The sequence below is a fragment of the Odocoileus virginianus genome, chromosome 18 (genome assembly GCF_023699985.2).
Source record: "Odocoileus virginianus isolate 20LAN1187 ecotype Illinois chromosome 18, Ovbor_1.2, whole genome shotgun sequence".
NCBI classification, from domain to species: Eukaryota; Metazoa; Chordata; class Mammalia; order Artiodactyla; family Cervidae; genus Odocoileus; species Odocoileus virginianus.
In genome coordinates this window covers 32073347-32098088 of record NC_069691.1, presented here as the reverse complement: position 1 = coordinate 32098088, position 24742 = coordinate 32073347, and the positions used below count along the sequence as shown (strand labels likewise).

General features: G+C 36.8%; 1 protein-coding gene across 8 annotated transcripts in view; it reads right to left on the bottom strand.

Annotated features, from left to right (window-relative positions):
• Nucleotides 1-24742, bottom strand: part of CCDC171 (coiled-coil domain containing 171) — a 327536-nt gene that overhangs the window by 74438 nt on the left and 228356 nt on the right. For 7 of the 8 annotated variants that reach the window (XR_011492812.1, XM_070480539.1, XM_070480537.1 and 4 more), the window contains one exon: nt 22808-22939. The exons of the other annotated variant lie outside the window; for it this stretch is intronic. Coding sequence is in view for 6 of the 7 variants with exons in the window: in XM_070480539.1 (XP_070336640.1) it covers nt 22808-22939 (132 nt within the window). In the remaining variant the exon portion in view is untranslated. The remainder of the gene's footprint in view (nt 1-22807; nt 22940-24742) is intronic. 8 annotated transcript variants of the gene reach the window in all.

The window sequence follows — 24742 nt, the reverse complement described above, 5'->3', positions numbered from 1 at the left end:
CAAATGGGAGCTAATTAAACTTAAAAGCTTTTGCACAACAAAGGAAACTATAAGCAAGGTGAAAAGCCTTCAGAATCGGAGAAAATAATAGCAAACAAAGCAACTGAAAAAGAATTAATCTCAAAAATATACAAGCAGTTCCTGCAGCTCAATTCCAGAAAAATTAACAACCCAATCAAAAAGTGGGCCAAAGAACTAAACAGACATTTCTCCAAAGAAGACATACAGATGGCTAACAAACACATGAAAAGATGCTCAACATCACTCATTATCATAGAAATGCAAATCAAAACCACAATGAGGTACCATCTCACGCCAGTCAGAATGGCTGCTATCCAAAAGTCTACAAACAATAAATGCTGGAGAGGGTGTGGAGAAAAGGGAACCCTCTTAAACACTGTTGGTGGGAATGCAAACTAGTTATAGCCACTGTGGAGAACAGTGTGAAGATTCCTTAAAAAACTGGCAATAGGGCATACATACTGAGGAAACCAGAATTGAAAGAGACATGTGTACCCCAGTGTTCATCGCAGCACTGTTTACAATAGCCAGGACATGGAAACAAGCTAGATGTCCATCAGCAGACGAACGGATAAGAAAGCTGTGGTATATATACACAATGGAATTTTACTCAGCCATTAAAAAGAATGCATTTGAATCAGTTCTAATGAGGTTGATGAAACTGGAGCCTATAATACAGAGTGAAGTAAGTCAGAAAGAAAAATACCAACACAGTATACTAATGCATATATATGGAATTTAGAAAGATGGTAACAATGACCCTATATGCAAGACAGCAAAAGAGACACAGATATAAAGAAGTGTTTTGGCCTCTGTGGGAGAAGGCAAGGGTGGGATGATTTGACAGAATAGCATTGAAACATGTATATTACCATATGTGAAACAGATCAGTAACCCGGGTTCAATGCATGAGACAGGGTGCTCAGGGCTGGTGCACTGGGATGACCCTGAGGGATGGGATGGGGAGGGAGGTGAAAGGGGGGGTTCAGGATGGGGAACACATGTACACCCATGGCTGATTCATGTCAATCTGTGGCAAACCACTACAATATTGTAAATGAGTTAGCCTCTAATTAAAATAAATAAATTAATTTTTTTAAAAAGTAACCTAAGGAGGGAGGTGAATCAACACTCTACAAATGTACTGGAATATATGATAAGTCAATGAAGCCTAGGCTGGACCAAATCTTTGCCCAAGGTTCTCACTTCCTGTAGAGCCCCAATCACTATTTCTTACTGGGATCCCAGCTCTAAGAATAATAACTATGTGTCAGACACCATAGTGGGCTTCCCTAATGGCGCAGTGGTAAAGAACCTTCCTGCCAATGCAGGAGACGTGGATTCAGTCCTGAGGTTGGGAAGATCCCCAGGAGAAGGAAATGGCAACCCACTCCAGGACTCTCGCCTAGGAAATCCCGTGGATAGAGGAGCCTGGAGGGCTACAGTCCATGGAGTTTCAAAAGAATCGGACATGACTGAGCAACTAAACCACAAACAAGACACCACATCATGAGGTTTGTGCATTTTCCCAATTCCAACTATAACCTTGCAAGACTCACATTATCTCTATTTTATAGAAAAAGAAACTAAGGATCAGTGATGCTGAGTACATTACGCAAGGTCCTCTAGCTAATAAAGAAAGGAACTAGGTTTTGAATCCACGTCTGTCCAATTCAAAACCCATGCTCACCTTATGTGTTGCAAGTTTTCCTGTTTGCTTTGGACTGGTTTAGTGTTTTTGTGCTTTGTTTTGGCTGCCTATCATACGAAGTGTCTCACTTAAATCAGTAGAATTCAACTAGGCTCTCCAAGTTTCATAAAATTGTGCAGGTAGTCTATCACAACACTCATTTTTGTTAACTTCAGTTTTCTCCTCTATTAACTGAAAAAGGTACAAAGCAAAGCCCTTGGACTTCCCTGGTGGTCCAGTGGTTAACAACCCCACTGCCAACGCAGTCAGGTTTATTTCCCTAGTCCAAGACGATTCCACATGCCTCGGTACAATTAAGCCTGTGTGCTACAACTACTGAGCCCACACACCGCAGCTAGAATTCACGCACACTAGAGCCCATGCTTTGCAACAAGAGACATCACCTCACTGAGAAGGCTATGTGGTACAATAAAAACCCAGTGCAGCCAAAAATGAAGTAAATAACAATTTTTAAAAAAGCAAGCCCCTCTTGAATTTTGCTATGAAACCAAGATTTTCAAAGATATCAAACTCATTAATAAATTACATTACACTGACACTAAGCTAACAATTCTTGCTTCTGTAATGGAAATAAATATCTATTTCAGGTGAAATTTTCTTGGGGACTTCACTCATTATGTAGAATGAATTCAGTAAACATTTCCAACAAGTCAATGAATCTCTATACTATCCAAATATGTCACATAAATTCTATATTTTCTCCAAAGCATCTTTTGATTTTATAAAAATGTAATATGAAAGAAGGCTGTCAGGTTATTTTAATGAGAAAAACTTATATTAAGATTATAAACTATAGCAAATGTACTATCATCCAAACCTTAGAAGATTATTTTTTAAAAAAAGACAAAATTTGTAAAACAACTCCTAGTGTATTTAATTGACTTATATACATAAAATGAGAGTGTGCTGTGCATCTCTCAGCAGGCTGACTTAAGGATCCGTTATCGGTAAAGGACTTTACAAGGAAAATACCAAGACAATGACATCATAAATCCTACCTATATAGGATTAGCTCATCTGACTCAATTTCTCATTCTGAATGACATCTAGGCATACTCAATATATGTGCAGACAGAATGGGATTCCAAAAAGTTATATTTCCATTTTTTGTACTAAGACTGGGGAAGGCTTTTACCCTGCCATATCTGAAATATTAGCTGGCAGAGAAATGACCTTTCATTTATGTAGAAATAACAATTTTGGTAAACCTGGTTCTCTTCTCCCTCTGTCTCAAGTGAGATGTTTTTTCATTGCTAGACAGCTCACTTTGACCTTTAGTATCCTAGGGGTTGTGTGCTGTACTGAAATTACTATGTGTCCTTGATAGGCTGGTCTGGAACACTGTGCACTCCCATTTATTTAGTACAAAGAATGATTACAATTATGCACAACCAGATACTTAATGCAACATGCACATAGAGATTAAAATGCTTTTCAGTGGTAATAGTGACAATGATAAAGATAGTAAATGTGTCAAGTAATTAGCACAAAAAATTGGGGTGCGAATGTACAACCTCCTGAAGTCAAGCACAATTAAAACAAAAAAGCATAAATTGATTTAACATCATGCTGCATATAATTCAGGTATGTTTTTCTTGGCGTTATTAAGAAAAAGAGAATCTAAGTTCATTTCCCCTTTTTGCCATCTGAAATGGCCCTGGACTTAACTTATCCCATCACTAAAAATTTTTACTGGCACCACTTTGAACGATGTAAGTATAGTAGCTTTTCAGGTACGAGAAGGAGCCTCATGAGAAACTATATTCAGCAGAGTTGCAGAATACTTTTCATTCAGATTTTTTTAAATGATGTTTTCTTTGTATCATGTTTAGACTCTCAACTTTTTTCTGGCCTCCACTCAACCATGGCATATATAACTTGAATGTGCCCAAAACAAGGCCAATTCTTTGTCAAATATATTATTTGCAACCAGAATTGAATCAAGGCCAATTTGAGATTAAATGCAGCATCTAGACTGATGATGATTACTATTCTTATTAAGCTAAAGCTTAATGTAAAGAAAGACCAAAGGGATAAGAAATGACATATTGGCTTCTGGTAAGAATATGAAAAAGAAATCATCAAAATAATCAGAGACTGAAAAAAAGCTCCTCATGGAAACTACTGCATATGGGCATATAATAAATATTCTTAATATAATAAGAATATGGACTATAATAATGATAGTAGAAGTTGTAGCTCAGCAGCAGCAGTAGTAGTAATGAAACTCCCTTGCTATAGAGACTTAAAAATTTAAGAAATACAGAAAATGCTCATCATATAGGTCAATTATAGAATTGGCACTGTGTTTACTAATATCTTGGAAAAAAAGGCCTGTCAAAGTGACAGTAGTTTAGTACATGACAAAGATGATGCTGTTAAAGTGCTGCACTCAATATGAAGCAAATTTAGAAAACTCAGCAGTGGTCACATGGTTGCAAAAGGTTAGTTTTCATTCCAATTCCAAAGAACAGCAATGCCAAAGAATGTTCAAACTACCATATAATTGCACTCATTTCATGCACCAGGGAGGTAATGCTCAAAACCTTCAAGCAAGGCTTCAACGAGACATGAACCAAGAACTTCCAGATGTACAAGCTGGATATAGAAAAGGCAGAGGAACTCAAGATCAAATTGCCAACATCCTTTGGATCATAGAAAAAGCAAGGGAATTCTGAAAAACATCTACTTCTGCTTCATTGACTATGCTATAAAGCCTTTGACTGTATGGATCACAACAAACTGTGGAATTCTTAGAGAGATGGGAATACCTGACCATCTTACCTGCCTTCTGAGAAACCTCTATGCTGGTAAAGGAGCAACAGTTAGAACCAGACATGGAACAATGAACTAGTTCAAAACTGAGAAAGGAGTACATCAAGGCTGTATATGTCACCCTACTTACTTAACTTCTATGCAAAGATTATCATGCAAAATTCTAGGCTAGATGAATCACAAGCTGGAATCAAGATTGCTAGACAAAATATCAACAACCTCAGATATGCAGATGATATACCACATTAATGGCAGAAAGTGAGGAGGAACTAAAGAGCCTCTAGATGAGGGTGAAAGAGGAGAATGAAAAAGCTGGCTTGAAACACAATATTCAAAAAACTGAGATCATGACATTCAGACCCATGACTTCATGGCAAACAGATGGGGGAAAAAGTGGAAACAGTGACAGGCTTTATTTTCTTGGGCTCCAAATTCACTGCAGATGGTGACTGGAGCCATGAAATTAAAAGACACTTGCTCCTTGGAAGAAAAGGAGCAAAGCTATGACAAACCTAGATAGCATATTAAAAAGCAGAGACATCATCTTTTACTAACAAACGTCCATACAGTCAACACTATGGTTTCTCCAGTAGTCATGTATGGATGTGAGAGTTGGACCATAAAGAAGAATTGAGGCTTTCGAACTATGGTGTTGGAGAAGAATCTTTGGAGTCTCTTGGACTGCAAGGAGATCAAACCAGTCAATCCTAAAGGAAATCAACACTGAATATTCACTGGAAGGACTGATGCTGAAGCTCTAATATTTTTGCCACCTGATGTGAAGAGCCGACTCATTGTAGAAGACCCTGATGCTGAGAAAGATTGAAGTCAGGAGAAGGGGGCGACAGAGGATGAGATGATTGGATAACATCACTAACTCCAGGAAATAGTGAAAGACAGGAAAGCTTGGTGTGCTGCATTCTATGGGACTGCAAGGAGTTGGACACAACTTAGCAACTGAACAAACAAGACCAACAACAAAGAAATAACTGCAGGGTCATAGGAAACCATGAAGAAACGTAACTTCACTACTTTAGCTCTCCATCAGAAAAAAAAAAAATATTATTATAGTTTCCATTTCTTTGGAACCTACTATGTCTTAACATCACTATGAGTTTGACAATAGAGATTTACTAGCCTGCTTCAGATTCTATTGACATACAGATAAGACTTAGCACTGTATGAGTGTAAAAAATGAGTATTTTTATTGAATTCTGATGGTGTGAGCTGGAATTCAGGAAGTCTGGCTTTGACTAAATGTCAAAACCATAACATCTGGCACTGATATATGGAAATGTTTATATAAACTTTTGGTAACTATGAGTATATTCTTCAGAGATCAGTTACTTTGACTAATCTCTATTTCTTATCAAGTAATAGACACACCTCTGCAGGATGATTTGGACTGCTAATGCAAAAGAAGAGCATATTCTTGTCACAGTAAATAAAGTATAAGAAAATCTGAGCATGGTCTGTTTTCTGTGGCAACATGCATCATCTCCAATCTTTACACTGTCCTTGCAAAATGGGCATTACTTAGTACAATGTTATATATAAAACTACTGATGTTCAGAGTCCATAACTAACTGTCTTAAGGGCACATTGCTAATAAATGGCACAACTGGAAATCAGAGGTCCATCTGATTCCAGACTCCTTGCTCTTTTATATGCAAACACCTCTGCCTCTTGAAAACACCCTAATTCTGGGAAAGATAGAGGGTAAAAGGAAGGGGGTGACAGATGATGAGATGGTTGGATGGCATCACTGACTCAATGGACATGAGTTTGAGCAAACTCCAGGAGATAGTGAAGGACAGGGAAGCCTGGCGTGCTGCAGTCCATGGGGCCACAAAGAGTTGGACACTGAACAACACTGAGTTGGACACTGAGCAACAACAACAACAACAACAACAACAACTGCCTCTTGAAAAGTCTACAACAGAGGACAATCCAATTCATTAGTTGATGTATTCAACAAATATTACTGAGCATCTATTATGTTCCAGGTGTTGAAGATACTGTGCTAAATATCAAGCCATGCGTGCATGGGTCTTACATTCCAGTGAGAGGAGGGTAAGAGTTCATGTGCAGTGAAGGAAAATAAAGCAGAGTCATGGCTATAAAGTGTGATGGGAGAAGGGAAGCTATTTGAGTTAGTGATGAGAGAAGGCTTCCAGGAGACAATATTTAAGTGAAGACATGCAAGAAGTGAAGGATTGAGCTTCATGAACACCTGGTGAGGGCACATCGGGAAAAGGGACCAGCAAGTACAAGGCCTCAGGAATGGAACTGTACCTGCCACATTCAAGTTAAAGAAAAAGGCCGGTACTGCTATTACATATTTACTGCTATATTCTCAGTGAATGAGGTGGAGAGTTTCGGGAGAAGGAAGTTGCAGAGTCAAGACCACATTGTGAAGAGCCCATTGCCAATACAAGACAGCTGCAGTTTATTTGAAGGCCGAGGTAAAGCCATTTACCTGTATATGAAGAGAGGAGGCAAGCTATGATTTCCATTTATTAAGCTGGGGTGATAACACACTTTAAGATTTCACAGTGACACTGAATAGGTGAAACACTAATAGAGTAGATAATCTCCTCAAAAAAGACAGAACTCTTCTTGTTCAAAAATTGTTCTCAAGGAGGATGTAAAAGAAGATTAGTGATACATTCAGACCCTGTCCCAGTCTCCGTATTCCACAAAGGCTCCCAAGCGTACACGGTGGCCCTTGACAGTTCCCTTATTAGTGCTTGCTTTGTTCTTTCTCTATTAAGAACTAACATTTGGGATTCTTTTTTTAACTCCTTCTCCAAAAATGCGCATTCATCCTCTGTCATCTCAGTCATCTGTCAAGCACAGGGCTGGATACTGAGCAGGAGTTCCATACTTACCATACTTAACTTGTGAAGCCTCACTGAATAGGGTAGGGTTCTTCATTTTAGAGCTAGTGAGACCTTCCATTTCAGTAATAATGTGGACAATGCTGAGAGTGCCTATTTATCCAAATTTAAAAGCTATCTGGAGCTTAATAGAGGGCAGTTTATATTCTAATAACTTCTCTCTGATTTATACTTTTTGGAGACCAAAGTGATAACCAGCACTCCCCATTTGTCTGTTCCATAATCAACCTACCAAGATCCAACTGCTTTAATCAAATTTGACACTGTAACAAAAAACACATCCTAATTTTGGTCTTTATGGGTCCAGCATGAAAATTTTCTTAAAGGAGTGGTGTTAATACAAAAAGAAAAGTTATAAACAGAAATTACTTTCAGGGCTGAAAGCTAATTGTTCACAACCAAAGAAAAACTGTCCAATTCAGTTCCTCAAAATGGACAGCATTCAGAAAGTGCACTTGATCTAAACTACTGATAAAGAATAAATATATTAATAAACACAATGTTGACCACTTATTCTTCCTCTTTTCACATAAAATTGTTAGCTTTATGAATCTCAGCAAAGGAAATCCACAATGTCTTTCCATCAATTTTTACAAAGGTGCTAAAAAGCCATTTAGTTGGAATTATAAGAATTCGATGTACTTGTCTTCAGTTTAATTAAACCCAATATGAACATTTTTCAATATATCTAAAGAAAAGCAAGTCAGTAAAGACAGAAACAGAGAAAATATTTTATGCCTTTATTAAGAACAATTCTTTTCTTACCATGATCCCATTCTTATTCTGATATATATCAAATTGGTTTGGGAATGTACATGCTTTAGTCAGAGTTATCATCTACTTCAGTAATTTCTAAAATTTCTATTCTGTAACAAAATTCATTCAAACACATAAATATTGTTGTTGAGGTGCTCAATCATGTCCAACTCTTTGCAACCCCATGCACTACAGCACACCAGGCTTCCCTATCCTTTACTATCTTCCGGAGTTTGCTCAAACTCATGTCCATTGAGTCAATGATGCCATTCAACCATCTCATCCTCTGTCACCCCCTTCTCCTCCTGCCCTCAATCTTTCTCAGAATCAGAGTTTTTTCCAATGAATCGGCTCTTCCCATCAGGTAGCCAAAGATTTGGAACTTCAGCTTCAGCATCAGTCCTTCTAGTGAATATTCTGGACTGATTTCCTTTAGGAGTGACCGGTTTGATCTCCTTGCAGTCCAAGGGTCTTTCAAGAGTCTTCTCCAATACCACAGTTTGAAAGCATCAGCTCCTCGGCACTCAGCCTTCATTACGGTTGAACTCTCACATCTGTACATGACTCCTGGAAAAACCACAGCTTTGACTATATGGACCTTTGTCAGCAAAGTGATATCCCTGCTTTTTAATACATTGTCTAGGTTTGTCACAGCTCTTCTTCCAAGGAGCATCTTTTAATTTCATGGCTGCAGTCTCCATCTGAAGTGATTTTGGAGCCCAAGAAAATAAAGTCTATCACTGTATCCACTGTTTCCCCATCTATTTGCCATGAAGTGATGGGACCAGATTTCATGGACTTCACTTTTTGAATGTTGAGTTTTAAGCCAGGTTTTTCACTCTCCTTTTTCACCCTCATCAAGAGGCTCTTTAGTTCCTCTTGGCTTTCTGCCATAAGGGTGGTGTCATCTGCATATCTGTTACTGAAACTTCTCCTGGCAATCTTGGTTGCAGCTTGTGATTCATCCAGCCCAGCATTTCTCATGATGTACTCTGCATATAAGTTAAATAAGCAGGGTGACAACATATAGACTTGACATTTTCCTTTCCCAATTTGGAACCAGTCCGCTGTTCCATGTCTGGTTCTAACTGTTGTTTCTTGACAGGCATAGAGGTTTCTCAGGGTGTAGGTAAGGTGGTCTGGTATTCCTGTCTCTTTAAAAATGTTCCACAGTCTGTTGTGATCCACACAGTCAAAGCCTTTATAGTGTAGTCAATGAAGCAGAAGTAGATGTTTCTCAGAATTCACTTGCCTTTTCTGTGATCCAGGGAATGTTGGCAATTTAATCTCGAGTTCCTCTGCCTTTTCTACATCCAGCTTGTACATCTGGAAGTTCTCGGTTTGCGTACCGCTGAAGCCTAGTTTGAAGGATTTTGAACATTACCTCCCTAGCACATGAAATGAGTGCAATTGTGTGATAGTTTAAACATTTTTTTGGCATTGCCATTCTTTGGGATTGAAATGAAAACTGACCTTTGTGCAGTCATATGGCCACTGCTGAATTTTCCCAATTTGCTTTATATTGAGTGCAGCACTTGAACAGCATCATTCTGAAAACGTTGTTATTACATTGTTTTAAGGACAAATTGGTTCTAACGTGCTTTCTGATATTCAACTAAATCAACGAATTTACTTTTTGTGTATTATGAAGGAACAAATAAGAAGACTGCCATGAAAACCAGCAAAGATAATTTATTTACAATACAACTGAGCTTAATTAACTGAGAAGAACCTTACCAATCATTTAGTTCCACCCTGTTTGCAGATGAGACAATTCCATAGATGTCACTGCTTCAGAACTACAGCAGTTCAGGCTCAAACTCCAGGTATTTCCCATCTGTATTTACTGACAATACCAATTTACATGAAAGGGGGTATTTAACTGCATTACCTTCAAGGCCTACTCAAATGCCACCTCCTCTGTGAAGCCTCTCCTATTCTTCCCAGCAAGAATGAATTTCATTCTCCTCTACAGATCACGTGGCTTCCCTAGTGGATCAGATGGTAAAGCATCTGCCTACAATGCGGGAGGACCCAGGTTCGATCCCTGGGTCGGGAAGATCCCCTGGAGAAGGAAATGGCAATCCACTCCAGTACTCTTGCCTGGAAAATCCCATGGACGGAGGAGCCTGGTAGGCTACATATAGTCCATGGGGTGGCAAAGATTCGGACACAACTGAGTGACTTAACTTTCACTTTCTACAGATGGTACTTTATCTGTGCCTCTCCTACAAAGATAGAGCATGAAAAATGAGCAATAATTTTTCCATCTCATTTCAATCATAAATTTCATATTCCTGTTGGAAAGATATTTGAGTCACTTCTGTATCCCACAGCACAGTACAATACCCTGTTCTTGGCAGGTACATGGTACATCATTGATGTTAGCCATACCCAAATATGTATGATTGAAAGAGCTGATCATTTTATTTTTTAAAACCAATTTACTGGATTGAATTGGTTTCTAAATATTCTCAAAAGTTATAAAGAATTCATAAAACTCAATATCATGACAAATAATCCAATTAAAAATGGACAAAGGCTCTGAAAAGACATTTTCCCAAAAACACATACAAATGGCCAACAGGCACGTGAAAAGGTACTCAGCATCACTAATCATCAGGGAAGTGGAAATGCAAATCAAAACCACAAAGAGATATCAGCTGGTATCTTAGAACGGTTATCATCAAATCAAACAGACAAAAGACAGCAAATGCTGGTGAGGGTGTGGACAAAAGGAAACCCAAGTACACTGTCAATGGTACTGTAAATTGATACAGCAACTATGGAAAACAGTATAAAAGTTCCGCCCCAAATGAAACATGACCCAGCAATTCTACTTCTGGGACCATATCAGAAAGAAACAAAATTGCTATGTTCAAAGAGATATCTGTATCCCTATATTCATAGCAGCATTATTTACAATAGCCAAGGCATGAAACAACCTGACTGTTGACCAACAGATGAAAGGATAAAGTGTATATATATTTATACATATATTTCAACCATTAAAAAAAGGGGACTCCTGCCATTTGTGACAACATGGATGGACCTCAAGGGCATTATGCTAAGAGGAATAAGTCAGACAGAGAAACACAAATACTGTTATGATCTCACTTAATTAAAGAATTAAAAAATAATAATAACTTGGGGGTGGGGGAGGAACAGACTTATGGTTACCAGAGGTTGGAGGTGAGGGGAGGGGGAATTGGCTGAAGTAGGGTGGTCAAAAGATACAAACTTCCAGTTCTAAGATAAGTAAGTACCAGGAATATAAAGTAAAACATGATGACTATAGTTTACACTGCTGTGGGGTAGATTTGAAGGTTGTCAAGAGAGTAAATCCAAAGAGTGCTCATCACAAGGAGAAAAACATTTTTTTCTTCCTTTCTTACATACGAGATGATGGATGTTCACTAAACTTACTATGGTAATCATTTCCCAATACTATATATAAGTCAAATTATGCTATATACCTTAAACTTATACAGTACTGTATGTCAATTGTATCTCAATTAAACTAGAATAAAAAATAAATAAAGCTATAAGCAATGCAATAAATAAATACTCTCAAATTATATTTCCATTTTCCTTCTAGAATAAACAGAACACTTTGATGCAAAGGCTATCTTGGTTCCTAGGCCTCCCATGCATTACCAGCTATCAGAGATGTGAAAACTAGGCCTGTGGGCTCCCAGTGACCTTGCTCTTCTTACCTGGAACATATCTGGACACTAGGACAGCTACTTTTCCAGACCCTTCAGGCGTCTGCATTACCTTACCCAGCGTGAACAAATTAGAAAGATATGCAAGAAAAGATAAGCAGTTTATGTGACCAGGAATTTCATATCTATTCTGCTTTCAGAATATAAAGAAAGGGGAGGGGCCCAAGAAGAATGCCTCAGGAGAGTCCTACTCACATGGAACAGAAATGTGTCTTTGATTTGCAAAAAGACTAGCGCAAAATAAAGAATCCCTTCTTATTTGATGAAGAATCGTAACATTCCTCAATTCACACCCACTGTCTCAAGAGTAATAATCTTAACTGCTTTCTGTTGAGGGCTTAGTGTAAGTCCCTGTCCTAAGTGTCTCAGAGATTCTCCTTTTCAGGGAGTTTCTCAGTGTTTCAGGTGCTGGGACTCCACGCTCCCAAGACAGGGGGCCCGGGTTTGACCCCTGGTCAGGGAACCAGACCCCACATGCCCCAACTAAGACCTGGCAGAGCCAAATAGATAAATAAGTATTTTTTTAAAAGATTGTTTTTTTCTATTTTGTCCCATGACATAACTTAATAAATATACAAAGTTAAGCAGCATGTTTTAATTTAATCATGATTTCCTTCTCAGTTTTACAAGGATTAAAGACATACGGCTGCTGCTTCTAAATTTTAAATGTTGTGGGTAACTCATTCTACCAGATAACCATTCAATCAAAGATCTAAGGTTTGAGGACTTTTTAAAGCCTTGTTGGCAAACATGGACTGTATGCCTCTTTAAAACACATCACAGATATCACTTAGGTTTGTCACTTTGCTGAACTTCCGACCACCAGAACAGAACCCTGGTGCTTTCTTCACTTTGGTGCTCTGTTTTCTATGTTGCCATTTTGATCCTAAGGAAGCTACACCAACTCAGGTTCATTTTGATTAATATGCATCATAAAATACACTCCGAACAAAATACTGCTCTGCAATATGGAAGCAATGTCACACACTCCACAGAGGAAATCTACCTGCAGGCTATGAGTGAAACAGCTCTCACTCAGAACAGATATTAAGATGTTAGTGTTTCATGTTTTTCTCAGCGAGTTACTTCTTAAGTTAGTCTTCCCCATAAAAGTTCCACATCTTTTTAATCATTACTATGAAACTTTGGCCATTGAAAGAAAAAGAAAAGCTACCAGCACTTTACTAGAAAGCTCTGAAACTGAAAAGCATTTAAAGCTTCAAAATGACCCTATGTTTCATTGGTTACCTAATACACAGCATTATACAACCTCAAATAAGCTATTTTTTAAACCATGATTCTGACAATTTCCAAGTTTAGTGGGGAGAGGAAGATTTACTTTATATGAAAAGATTTAGGATCACTTTTAGTTCTCTTTTTTAATTCAGTCCTCTGTCTCTTTCTGTCCCTCTTCCCTATCTGCCTGTCTCTATCAACACAACCCCACACACATACACTCTTGAGACTAATAATAGTCTGTTTAATGAAACTCAAGGCATCTGTGGAATTATTACAAGAAATTATTTTGTACCTAGTTTTAGACTGAATGATTTACTGCATTTCCCTTAATCGGTAAGTTGCATATTCATTGCTGGATTTTCCTCTAACTGCTGTCACTTAACTTGTCACACAGAATAGGGCAAATCAGGGTCAGTTTATATAAGCGGCATCAATCTGAAGAACTTCATCGGCCTTTATTTCAAGGCATTATGCAAAGAAAACTGACATTAAGAGAGCCTTAACTGACAGCAAATGAAATCAATCAGCAAATCACTAAGCCATAATAAACTCACTCAATTTGTAGATAACCCTTCCTTTCCCAGGTCTTCACCTAGGCAGTCCATCAAACACTGTTTTTTGTTGTTTTCTTTGTCCAAGTAGCTGCAATGAATAGCAATTCTGTGGTAGCACTTGAGAGTTCAAGTGTGCGCAGGCTTCAGTCTCCCAATAATAAGCATTAAAAGGTATTATCGAGTAGGGTTATACTCAAAGAAGACTTCAAAAATGAATAAAAAAAAGAGTCAAGTTTGAGATTTAGCTTTTGCCTCTTAATGTTAACGGCAAAGAAATGCTGTTCATATCATTCAGCAGTTTTTCTGCTTTGGGCTACCTGGAGCTGAAAATTGGAACAACAAAAAACTCTCTGCTTTCATATGTTTTGTGTTTTTTATTTTATCTGGTGTGTCTCAAACATTTCACATTCAGGCAAAACAATGTTAACATTTCAGAGCTGGAATCTGAAGTTCAAAAAATAAATTAAACGGCATAAATAAAGGCAACAAGATGAGTTAAAAGAACATTTAAAAATAACATATGAAAACAGTAGTAATGCTTAAATTACTCTGTAGAATAATTACTCAGAAGCGTATGTGGGTATTCACCAAAGTGTCAGCCCATAGCTTTACACTGACCTGTAAGGAAACACTAGAGTTGTCGAACATTTTATTCTTTTTATTGCATGTTTCTACTAACATGAAACCTGTATCAAACAGGTCATCAGTCAAAAGTCTCCAAGAGTCAAAACACTAAAACATTCCCTTAATGTACTTAGGTTACTTTTCCTGAAACCCAGGCCTATTTGCAGTTCAGTCCAACATAGCTTATATTAATTTCGCATTTTACAATATAAAAATACCCTCACATGTACATTATCCCATCTGATCTCCCCACAACTCTGAGTGAAAGCAAGACAGGCTTCACCACCTCCATTTAAAGATGAGGAAATAGGGGGCTCGGGGCCATTGAGTGACCTGCCAAGACGGTTAAATTACAGAGCCAGGACTTCAATCCAGGCATTCTGACTTTCCACGTAGGCTTTCTCCAATACTACATTGCTTGCCTCTTTCCCCAGCACATGACCTTATTTTATCTCTTCCAAATTGCCATTCTGATCAGCATGATATTTCCAGCAAACTCAATGACATACAGAAAATTGCACAGATTCACAGTTGCTAACCTCCTCATCATCTGATTTACTTGCTTGTCTTTTAGAAGGACAAAAATCTCAACCTGAGATTGAAAATAAGTGAGTTTACACCTGATCAAGGAACATTTATAAGGCAAATATTTAAAGGAAAACAATTTAAAAACTACCTATGAGTGCTGTTTAATTTCCTAAGTGCTTTCATCCATGTCATGGGATCCTCACAACTGCCCCAAGATGCAGTAGGGCAAGTATCATCATCTCTATGTTACAGGTGACAAGCTGATGCACCAGAAGAAGTAAGGGCTGGAAGCTCACAGACGGTGACATTAGCAGAGAACTCCAGCAGCACTCTTAGTACCACAGGGATGATAATTCACGTTCATCCTTCACAAGAAAAGACAATGTGTTTTCCATGAGAGAAAGACAATGACTGGAGCATTCCTGTTACGTGGGTAATTTGGGTCTATGGGGAAAGGATTCCATCTGTTCTGGGGTTAATTCTATTATTTTTAGATAAAGTTGTATAACCTCTTCAACCTTTTGTGATAGTGAGTGACTTGGCTATGATTTTACTTTCTTCCAAATTATTCTCTCTAGTAATAAACAAAGGAAGAAATGATTAAAAAAAAAAAACTAGGAAAAAAGACCTTATTTTAAATAATTCCCATCAGATTTTACTTAGTGTTAGTTCAGATTGCTGATACCAGGTCATATCCATAGGGAATAATTCATGAATATTTTCAGCTGAGTTAAGGAGTTAGTCACAAGATTCCGCAATATAACATTCTGCATAGCAGAAGCTTTATACAGACATATTTCCTTGCCCTCATGTTATCCTGTGATTTTCCAAAGGCAAAGAGATTAAAGTCCCTACAGGGGGAAAGAAAACCCCTCATTTCAGATCACCACTAACCTGAAATAAAATCCATGATACAAGATGTAAAATGTCCCGTCATCTAACCATTAAAAAAAAACAAAAAACTTTTTAGTACTCCTAGTCTTAACAGATATTTATTTTTTTAAAGAAATGATAGCCATCATTTGATCTCCAAGATTATGTTTTAACTACAAAGAAAAATACTTTTTTTTAAAACAGCAAGTCCTTTATAATAAAATACAGGGACTAAGAAAACAATGGTAGCATACAACACCTGGTAAAATATCTGGACCAAAACCCATAATTTCACATTTTTACTCTCAAGATTCTGCCCTAAAATTTTGGCTGATGTATCCCCTATCCCCTCCAGCACCACCACCAAAAAAAAAAAAGCAGGGAAATAAAAGTGCACATCACAGAGGCTGAGGAAGGGAAGGAAGGAGGAAGGGAGGCAGGGAGGGTGAGGGGACTTAGGTGATGACACCTGATCTGTTCTAACAATGACTGACGTGTGAGGCTGTTTCCAGCAGTCTTCCTGGTCAACAAAAACTAAAATGTCCTGTAACCTTAGGAGAAGATACAGATTTAGGAAAAGGCATAATTCTCGATGACAATAAATCAATGTTTAAAAGCTATTATTTAATTATTTAACCACTGTTATACCTAGTCTTCCCTGACGGTCCAGTCAGTAAAGAGTCTGCCTGCAATGTGGGAGACCCAGGTTCAATCCCTGGGTCGCAAAGATCCCCTGGAGAAGGAAATGGCAACCCACTCCAGTATTCTTGCCTGGAGAATTCCATGAACAGAAGAGCCTGGTGGGCTACAGTCCATGGGGTCACAAAGAATCAGACACTACTGAGTGACTAACACTTTCATTTTCACTTTCACCCCAGTTTGCAACAGACCATAAAGTTGGTCCTTCTGTACACATTAATATCTTACTTCCCTTTATATTTTGTTTCATCTAGCATCCCTCACAGCTGTGGTACCAACAAGTTTTGGAGAAACTTAATGTCTGCCTGTGCACTGTCAAATCTTCAGAATAGAATTCTAAAACTTGAACTAACAAATAACAAAAATATTTTCTCTGACAACATTATGTCAGAAAATGCAATTTATTCTTCCTGGTGTCAACATGAAAAATAAACTCACTAATTCTTATATTCATCCTTGAGCTAGGTCTCAAATCCAGGACATTCAGATTCCTCATTGACACGATTTATATTCTGTGGAATTGGAGATTACAGCTGTCAAGCTCTAAATGAGACCAAGGATGGCTTTTTTTTTTTTTCCCATCAAAATGCATTTGTTCTCAGATGAACTATATGATTTATCCAGCTAATTGTTTTTCCCTAACAAACAGCTCCTCCCTCAGAAGAACTTGCCATCCTTTGAAGAAGGTAGCATTTCAACATTCTCCTTGATGCCACAACCAAAATCTAAAATCATATTATGTTTTTAAATTTAAAAGATATTTCAATTTTTAGAATTTAAAGAGAACCACACACTCACTGATAACAAGTTTAGCTAATCCTCAAATCTTTTTGATACTTTAGTACAAAAATGACCCGACTTACCAAAAAGGTCAGATTTCCAATAATGTCAAACATTCAAAGCACAGTCATGGACTCAAAAATAAGTGAAAAAGAATATCTGTGAGACAAACAGCTGTCACAAAATATATTCTCTTTACTTCACCATGGGGACTCTTAAGACTAAACCCTGACAACTCTGTGAGACAATGAGACCCAGGGAGGACTGACCTCTGAAAATCAGGGAAGACCTAAATTATATAAAGAAAGTAAAATTTTCTTTCAAAATCAGAAACTAAAGAACTATACTTAAAAAAGAAAAAACTAAAGAACTCATAGAAGTCATTTAGTCTTTTAGGGACAATTGGGGAATTTTACATAGCATTTTAGATATTTAGTGAGATTTTCATTCAAAATGGCTGATTTTCATGTTTTAAAAAATAATCAGATATCTGAAAATTCATTTATGGGGATGGAATAAGTTGAAGAAAATATCTAAATAATACAAGCTTCCAAGCAAAATTGTCTAACAGTTCTCTAATTTCTAATTGTGCCCAAATGAACATGATTCTTGTACAATTAGAAGGCTGTTGCATCAAGCAGTATAACAGGGAACACATGTAAAAAATTATTAAGAGTGGCTGATTCTTGATATTTTTATTCCCTGACAGTTTAGTACTTAGGTACAGATATTTCTTTCTTTCTTCCCTACATTAAAAAACATCCTTTCAAGATGCTCTTTTATGATTTAACTTTATAAATACAACAAAATAGCTGGAAGAAATTTCTATGCCTGGAAAGTAAGCTAAATGTAAAAAACCACAGTATCCCAAAAGTTGTGGGTATAACACATAACAAACAACCATACCAAGTAAGGACTTCATAATAACACAGTAGGTTATGGGTGATTAAAGGATTACTGGATTTATGGTGAAGACTGTTGTTTAAAATCTTCATAAATAAATGGTTTCACAATGAAGCCTTTCTAATGAAGTGTTTATAAACATATATTTATAAAATATACTACATTTCCAGAGGTATAGTTATTGTGCACCAAGCCTTTATGAGATGGTTCAGGGGACTTTTCCTTTTAAATGAAATGGGTTTAGAAGTTTAAAAAAATGATCCCAAATTTCTTAAAGGCATGCACAGTTTAGGCACAGCAGCTTCCTGAGTCAACTTGTCTAGTGCCTGAAATCAAGTATTCGTGCACTGGGGCCTCCTCTGTGTGAGGCAGGGTTCTGAGCTCTGCTGGTATGACTGTGAACAAAATCAAGTTCTTGGCCTCATAAAGCTTTCACGTTGGTGGAAAGCTAATAAACAGTGAGTGCTTACCATGTACCCATTACTATTATAAGCACTTCAATGGATTAACCCATTCAATCATTACACCGAGTTTGAAACTTCTATTATTCTTCATTTTACAGATGAAGAGGCTGAAATACACAATTTAAGTAACATTTCCCATTAACCTCTTTTGGATTCTATTTTTGCCATGATCTTCTCACAAAAGAAACTATATTTTACAGACAGGCTCTACCCTTTATTTTTTTTTCCTCTCAGCTATTTTAAAACACACACAACACCATGCCATGGTGTACAGAAGGCAGAAAGGCATGATTAAAAGAATGAACAGACCACTGACCCTACTCACTGGATATGTGACCTTTAACAATTTTCTTCATCTTAATAAATTTCAGTTTATTCTTTTGGAAAATGGATAAAAGCAGAGCACCCATTATTTATAGTACTGTTGCAAGGATTAAATGAGAAAGTAAATGTAAGGTGTTTATTTAGCACAGTAGCTGGCATGGAATAAGCATGCAACAATATCAATAATATTAACATTGATATTGTTCTGTGCTGGTTATCATTGAATGGGAATGGAGGCACAGACACTTACTGGATGTCTGCTAATATTTTCCAGATATTAAAAGCATCATACAATCATTGAAAAAACAGAATTCAAAGTATAACAATGAGTAATAGGTATTATCTTAATAAATTACGGGCAGAATATCTTTTCTTACAAAGTCCTCTGCATTCACACTGCACTGGGTTTTTCAGCTAAAGTTAACTTGTCTTATCTAGGTGTTCTATTTTTTGTCCAGTATCCTAGTAGACTAATATGCTGCTATTAAGGAGATAAAAGCCAAGGAATAATAGTTCTAAACTTGCCATAGGATCTTAACAGGGGTTCATTGGCAACTTGGCCTCACTGGAACATCAAGTAACAAGGAAAAGTAAATAGAGAGCTAAAGTTGATCTTGATCAAAACTAAAAGCTTTGAAGAAACAAGAAAGAATGAAAGACACAAAGAAAAGATCCTAAGTGGTGCTGGAGAAGACTCTTGAGAGTCCCGTGGACATCAAGGAGATCAAACCAGTCAATCCTAAAGGAAATCAACCCTGAATATTCATTGGAAGGACTGATGCTGAAGTTCTAATATTTTGACCACCTGATGCAAAGAGCCAACTCACTGGATAAGACTTGATACTGGGAAAGATTGAGGGCAGGAGGAGACGGGTTCAACAGAGGACGAAATCGTTGGGTGGCCTCACCAACTCAATGGACATTAGTTTGAGCAAATTCCAGAAGACAGTGAAGGACAGGGAAGCCTGGCATGCTGTAGTCCATGGGGATGCAAAGAATCGGACATGATTTAGTGACTGAAAAACAACGATCATTTCTTAAAAAAACAAAACACACACCCAAAAAAAATCCACACACCCCAAAAGTAATAAAATCAAACTAAACTACTATTGCTTATGTCATCTTTACAAGGTGCCTCATACTGCAATATGTAGGTGCGCAATAACAAGAGCCAGCCTGCTTGTCTGCTGCCTTTGTGCTAGGCCCTGTGCTCTCCACTTTACATGCACTGCCTCATTCAAACTCAGTACATGACTGAGAAACTGTCAGCATTACACTTTGTTGCACATATGGAAACTGAGGTTAAAAGCTAGCACATCTCAGACTAGCCAAACTGAATTATCTCCTGTAGGAGAGCATCAGTCACACACTCTTCTGGGTTCAGAGAGATAAGGTAATCCACTCATCCTCTCAGCCTTCAGTTGTGCTCACTGGTCTTCCCTCCATCCAGGATTATACCTATAAGAAAGCATGCCCCTTTGGAAACAACACACAGTGGCTGTCTAGGAAAACATCAGCTCCTTCTGCTCTAAATGACGGTTGCATATGTTGGCCAAATAATTCAGACACAACCACATCCTGCATAGTGGGCCTCTCCTCGTCATCATCAAAGGTGAGGCACACTTTGAACAGTCCACCTCACCAGCAGAGATTACAAAGTTAAACAAATAGTGAATTCCTAAATATGTTGCATACTTAGTATAAGTATATACATATACATACATATACTGCAAAGGTGAAAAGTAGAATAGCCTATCAAATGGAAGCAAAATTATCTGTGAATATGTCTATAATACACCATAAACTACGACCTACCTCATACACAGACGCATAATGTATACTTTATAAATGGAAGAAAAACTCCACCACAGATTTCAAAGGCTTTATGCTTACCATTTAACACCCATGTCTTGATTTTTACTGTCAGATTTTACCAGTTCAGGCTTTGCAGTCAAATATACCTAGACTTAAACCCAGACTCTAGGCCCTGCCGTTTACTTGCTGTTGATCTGGGGAGAGTTACCTGCTCTATTTGTGTTTGTCAATTGTAAAATGAGAAAAATGCTGTCTGCTTGACAAGCCCATTGTAATTGAGATCAATTATTTATAGAGCTAAGCATGATACTAGCTACATACTAAGTGCTCACTAAAACGGCAGTTATAATTATTATAATTAAGGTCTTCAACTAATACAGTGCCTTTCTCCTCAAAGTACTCCATATCACTAATTGCATGCCTGCATGCAAGTGCATGCATGCATTCGTGCCTGAAAACCTATTATGGCCCAAATCATGTACTCTTCTCTGCATACCAAAGCAAAACATATATTACTAAACTACAATGCATATTAGAGCACAGAAATATAAAACTTACTCAAGTGTTTAGGTATATGGCAACCCATATAACTATTTTTATTAGAACTTGGGAAAGAGAGTAGTTTAAAATACAAGATTATACATTTCCTTCTTGCTATTCACAGATGTCAGGACTCTAGAAAGTTCATGTTTTACCTTAAAAAAGGCATTCCGAGGAATCAGTCTCTTTACAAATCATCAATATCTAGAGTTTGGGGGAAGTATTTATTTGTGAATTATGACAAGTACTAAGCCCTGGGAGATTCCAAATTAAGATAACCAAGTAAAGGATTATTTTACAACCACTAGAAAAATATCAAATCATATTATACTCACATATAATCATATTTTAAATGGACATATTAATCTTGAACTAAATAATAGCATAGTATCCGAGTCTATAACTAAAAATAAGTGTCTTATGCTTTGGTGTATAATTACATATATTTTACTATAATATGTGGACATTCTAATGAAAGAAGCAAGTATTTTTTCTTTGTTGAGTATTAATTTGAGTACTAATAACATTAAATTAGGGTATGGAGCATGTAGAAAAAAATTAACATAGCCCCACTTGGACTGAAACGTTAAAATTTCACAGGGTCATAAACTTGAAGAATGAAAAAGTTCATCTTAAATCTCAAAATGTGAAGCAGAGACAGAGTTTTAAGAGATATTTCTCTTAAATACACTGAAAACTCTAGGGTTTTATTGAACAAGGACAATCTCTTTTGGAATTATCAGGCTCCCTATAATTTATACAACCTTGATAGATTTTTGCAATAAATAAATTAGACATTAAAGAGAGAATAAAATATATACTAAATTTTGTTTTGTCTGATTCAAAAATATTTTTAAGCCTAAAGGGAAAAAAAAATGATCACAATAACCTAACAGCAATCTAGAACAGAAGGCTAGCTGCAGCTCCTGAAAATAAATATGTTTTTGAAAATAAATATCTTTATTAAGTTTAAAGTTATTTAAGGTTTTATGATTTGGTGCTTTGAGTTTTATAAATGAAATAACTCCTTTGGTACATATTAATTACAATGTTCATTAAAACTAATCATTAAAGTATAAAATACTCTTCATGCAAAGAAGAGCTAGGTTCTAGATTTGTTGAAATTACCACCTAAGAATATTGGATATATTTTGGAATTAACATTGAAAAATGTCAAATATCTCTCCTGATAATTTTATCTAAAGTGATTTATTTTAAAAGAGTTAGAGTTACAAATTCAGACAAGCTTGAAGAGATAATAGCCTAGTATCTTATTGTCGTCTGCTACCCAGAAAGAATGTTCTTTTAATACTGTACTGAGCTATGAAACATACATTTTTTCCTTGGTAAGAAATAGTTTTCTGGATTATTTAAGGGGCTAGTTCTAGGCTCTAAAGAAAAAAATACAATTACTTGTGAAACATAAGTGTTACAAGACAGAAGAAAAATGAGGAAAAATTATTTGCATCTCCTTTAAGTTAGTCACAAGACTTTGAGGCTTCTTCCATTCTCCCCAGTAAGTGCAATTTCTTTTTCTACATGTGTCAGTAGCAAACAATGTTATTTAGACTCTAACCTGGCACGCTACAACCTCTGGCCCGCCCTTGAGCCCCTCCATTGCAAAGGTCTCCAGGTGCAGTCTGGGTAGCTGCAGGGTGAAGTCATTCCTACTTGCCGCAGTCCGTGACAGCGAGATCTGATCTCTGACCTAAAGGGAAAAAAATAGCATCAATGGTAATTCCCCTTCAGACACATTAACTGGGATGAACTGGGTCCCCTTGAGCCCACTGAGTGGACTTGCATTGATCGCTAGACCTGAAATCCATGAATAAATTTAGGACTAATTGATTTTTCGTTGCAAATAAATCTCTAATTCAGAGTGCTGGGGGAGAATGTTAAGAAGAAAAAGCATCCTCCTGCTTGAAATGAGCAGAGGGAAGAAGAGTCGCTGGAGCTCTTCTGATCAAGAGGTTTTGAATTATTTTTTCACTGTTCCACCCTCAAAAGAAAAAGAAGGAAAAACAAGCCCACAAGAAACAAATATAAACAGCAATCTCTTACTTATTCTCACTCTCTTAATAACATATTTAATTTAACCAGTATAAACGGGTACATATTAAACAAGATACTTATTAGGCACTAGTCTTCGACAAGACAACTTCAGTATGTACTCTAGAATAAAAACAAATATGTTCAACACACAAGGAGACTTAAAAATACATTAGCAAGAGGTTTGTTTGTCCTCTTTACTCTTATTAAATGTGAATCTTAATGATTAAATACATATAAACCAACGTGGTCACACGACTTCTAAATAAGATAATGGATAAAATCAGTAGTATTTGTACTATACTTGAAGTATTCGGAAAGGTAACAATACAAACACATCACAGATACGATACGGGAGAAATACCAATTCGCAAGCTAGTTTCCGCCATCACATGCAGTTGATATTACACTGCCACCTTCTGGACAAATGAGAAATACTAACTATAAAATTTGAATAAAAGAAAATGCTCAGAAACAGGTATTTTCATTTTTAATTTCCAAATTTAGTAAAAGCCTCAAAAATTCCGCAGTTTAAAGATCAGCAGGCTCTCATCTTTAATCACATAGTTTAATGATAAGAGTTTTCATATGCAAGCATATTTCCTAACTTTTCTTATGCCTGAACAGGTTTTAAAATTTTATCTCTTTGACATTGTGTCTTTGATAAATAGTATACAACCAGCTTAAAGTCACAGGACGAAATGAGTCTTTACAAGGTAGTAAAGGTAAAGAGTGGGGAGAATCATCATTGTTCAAATACTTGTATTTATATCTCTAGTTTTATCTTAGCAACTTCATATATAACTTGGTAATAATAAATGATAGGAACCCTCACCTTCATTTTTCTATTGCACTTGGGTAGCTTGTAAAACTGTCTGAATTATTTCTTACTTTATGAATGAACTATCATACAACATAAGGTTTCCTTTAATCAGCAAACATACACAAACACATAATGTCATCTTTCACAGTTTGTGCTAATCTAGGCTATAAACATCCTTATCCTTGTAAGTTGAGCTGAAGAATTTCTGCCAATAACTGCATGTCAAAGTGTATGCTGTGAAACATACACTATAATGCAATTTGTATAATAGTGTGAGTACAATATTCACACCAGAGTCCCAATTCAGAATGTGTATTTATCTGTAACAAACACTCTCCAGTCTTCAGTTAGAATGAGAACACTTTTAACTCACTTAACAAAATAAATCACATTTTACAAATGCCTTTGCTTTAGGTTTTATATTTTATATGCATGGACACCTTCTCTTGCTCTTTTTTTTTGTCACCAATCTGCACTCAGATAAAAGAAAACATTAATGTGGATTAAGGTACTGAGAATTTATCAACATCAAACCACTAGTGTTTTGCCTTCTACCCTTCTGAACAACAGTCAATAGATCTAAATATTTTACTGCACCCTGGCCAATTCATTGTTTGATGTTTAAAAACTCACCCAGAA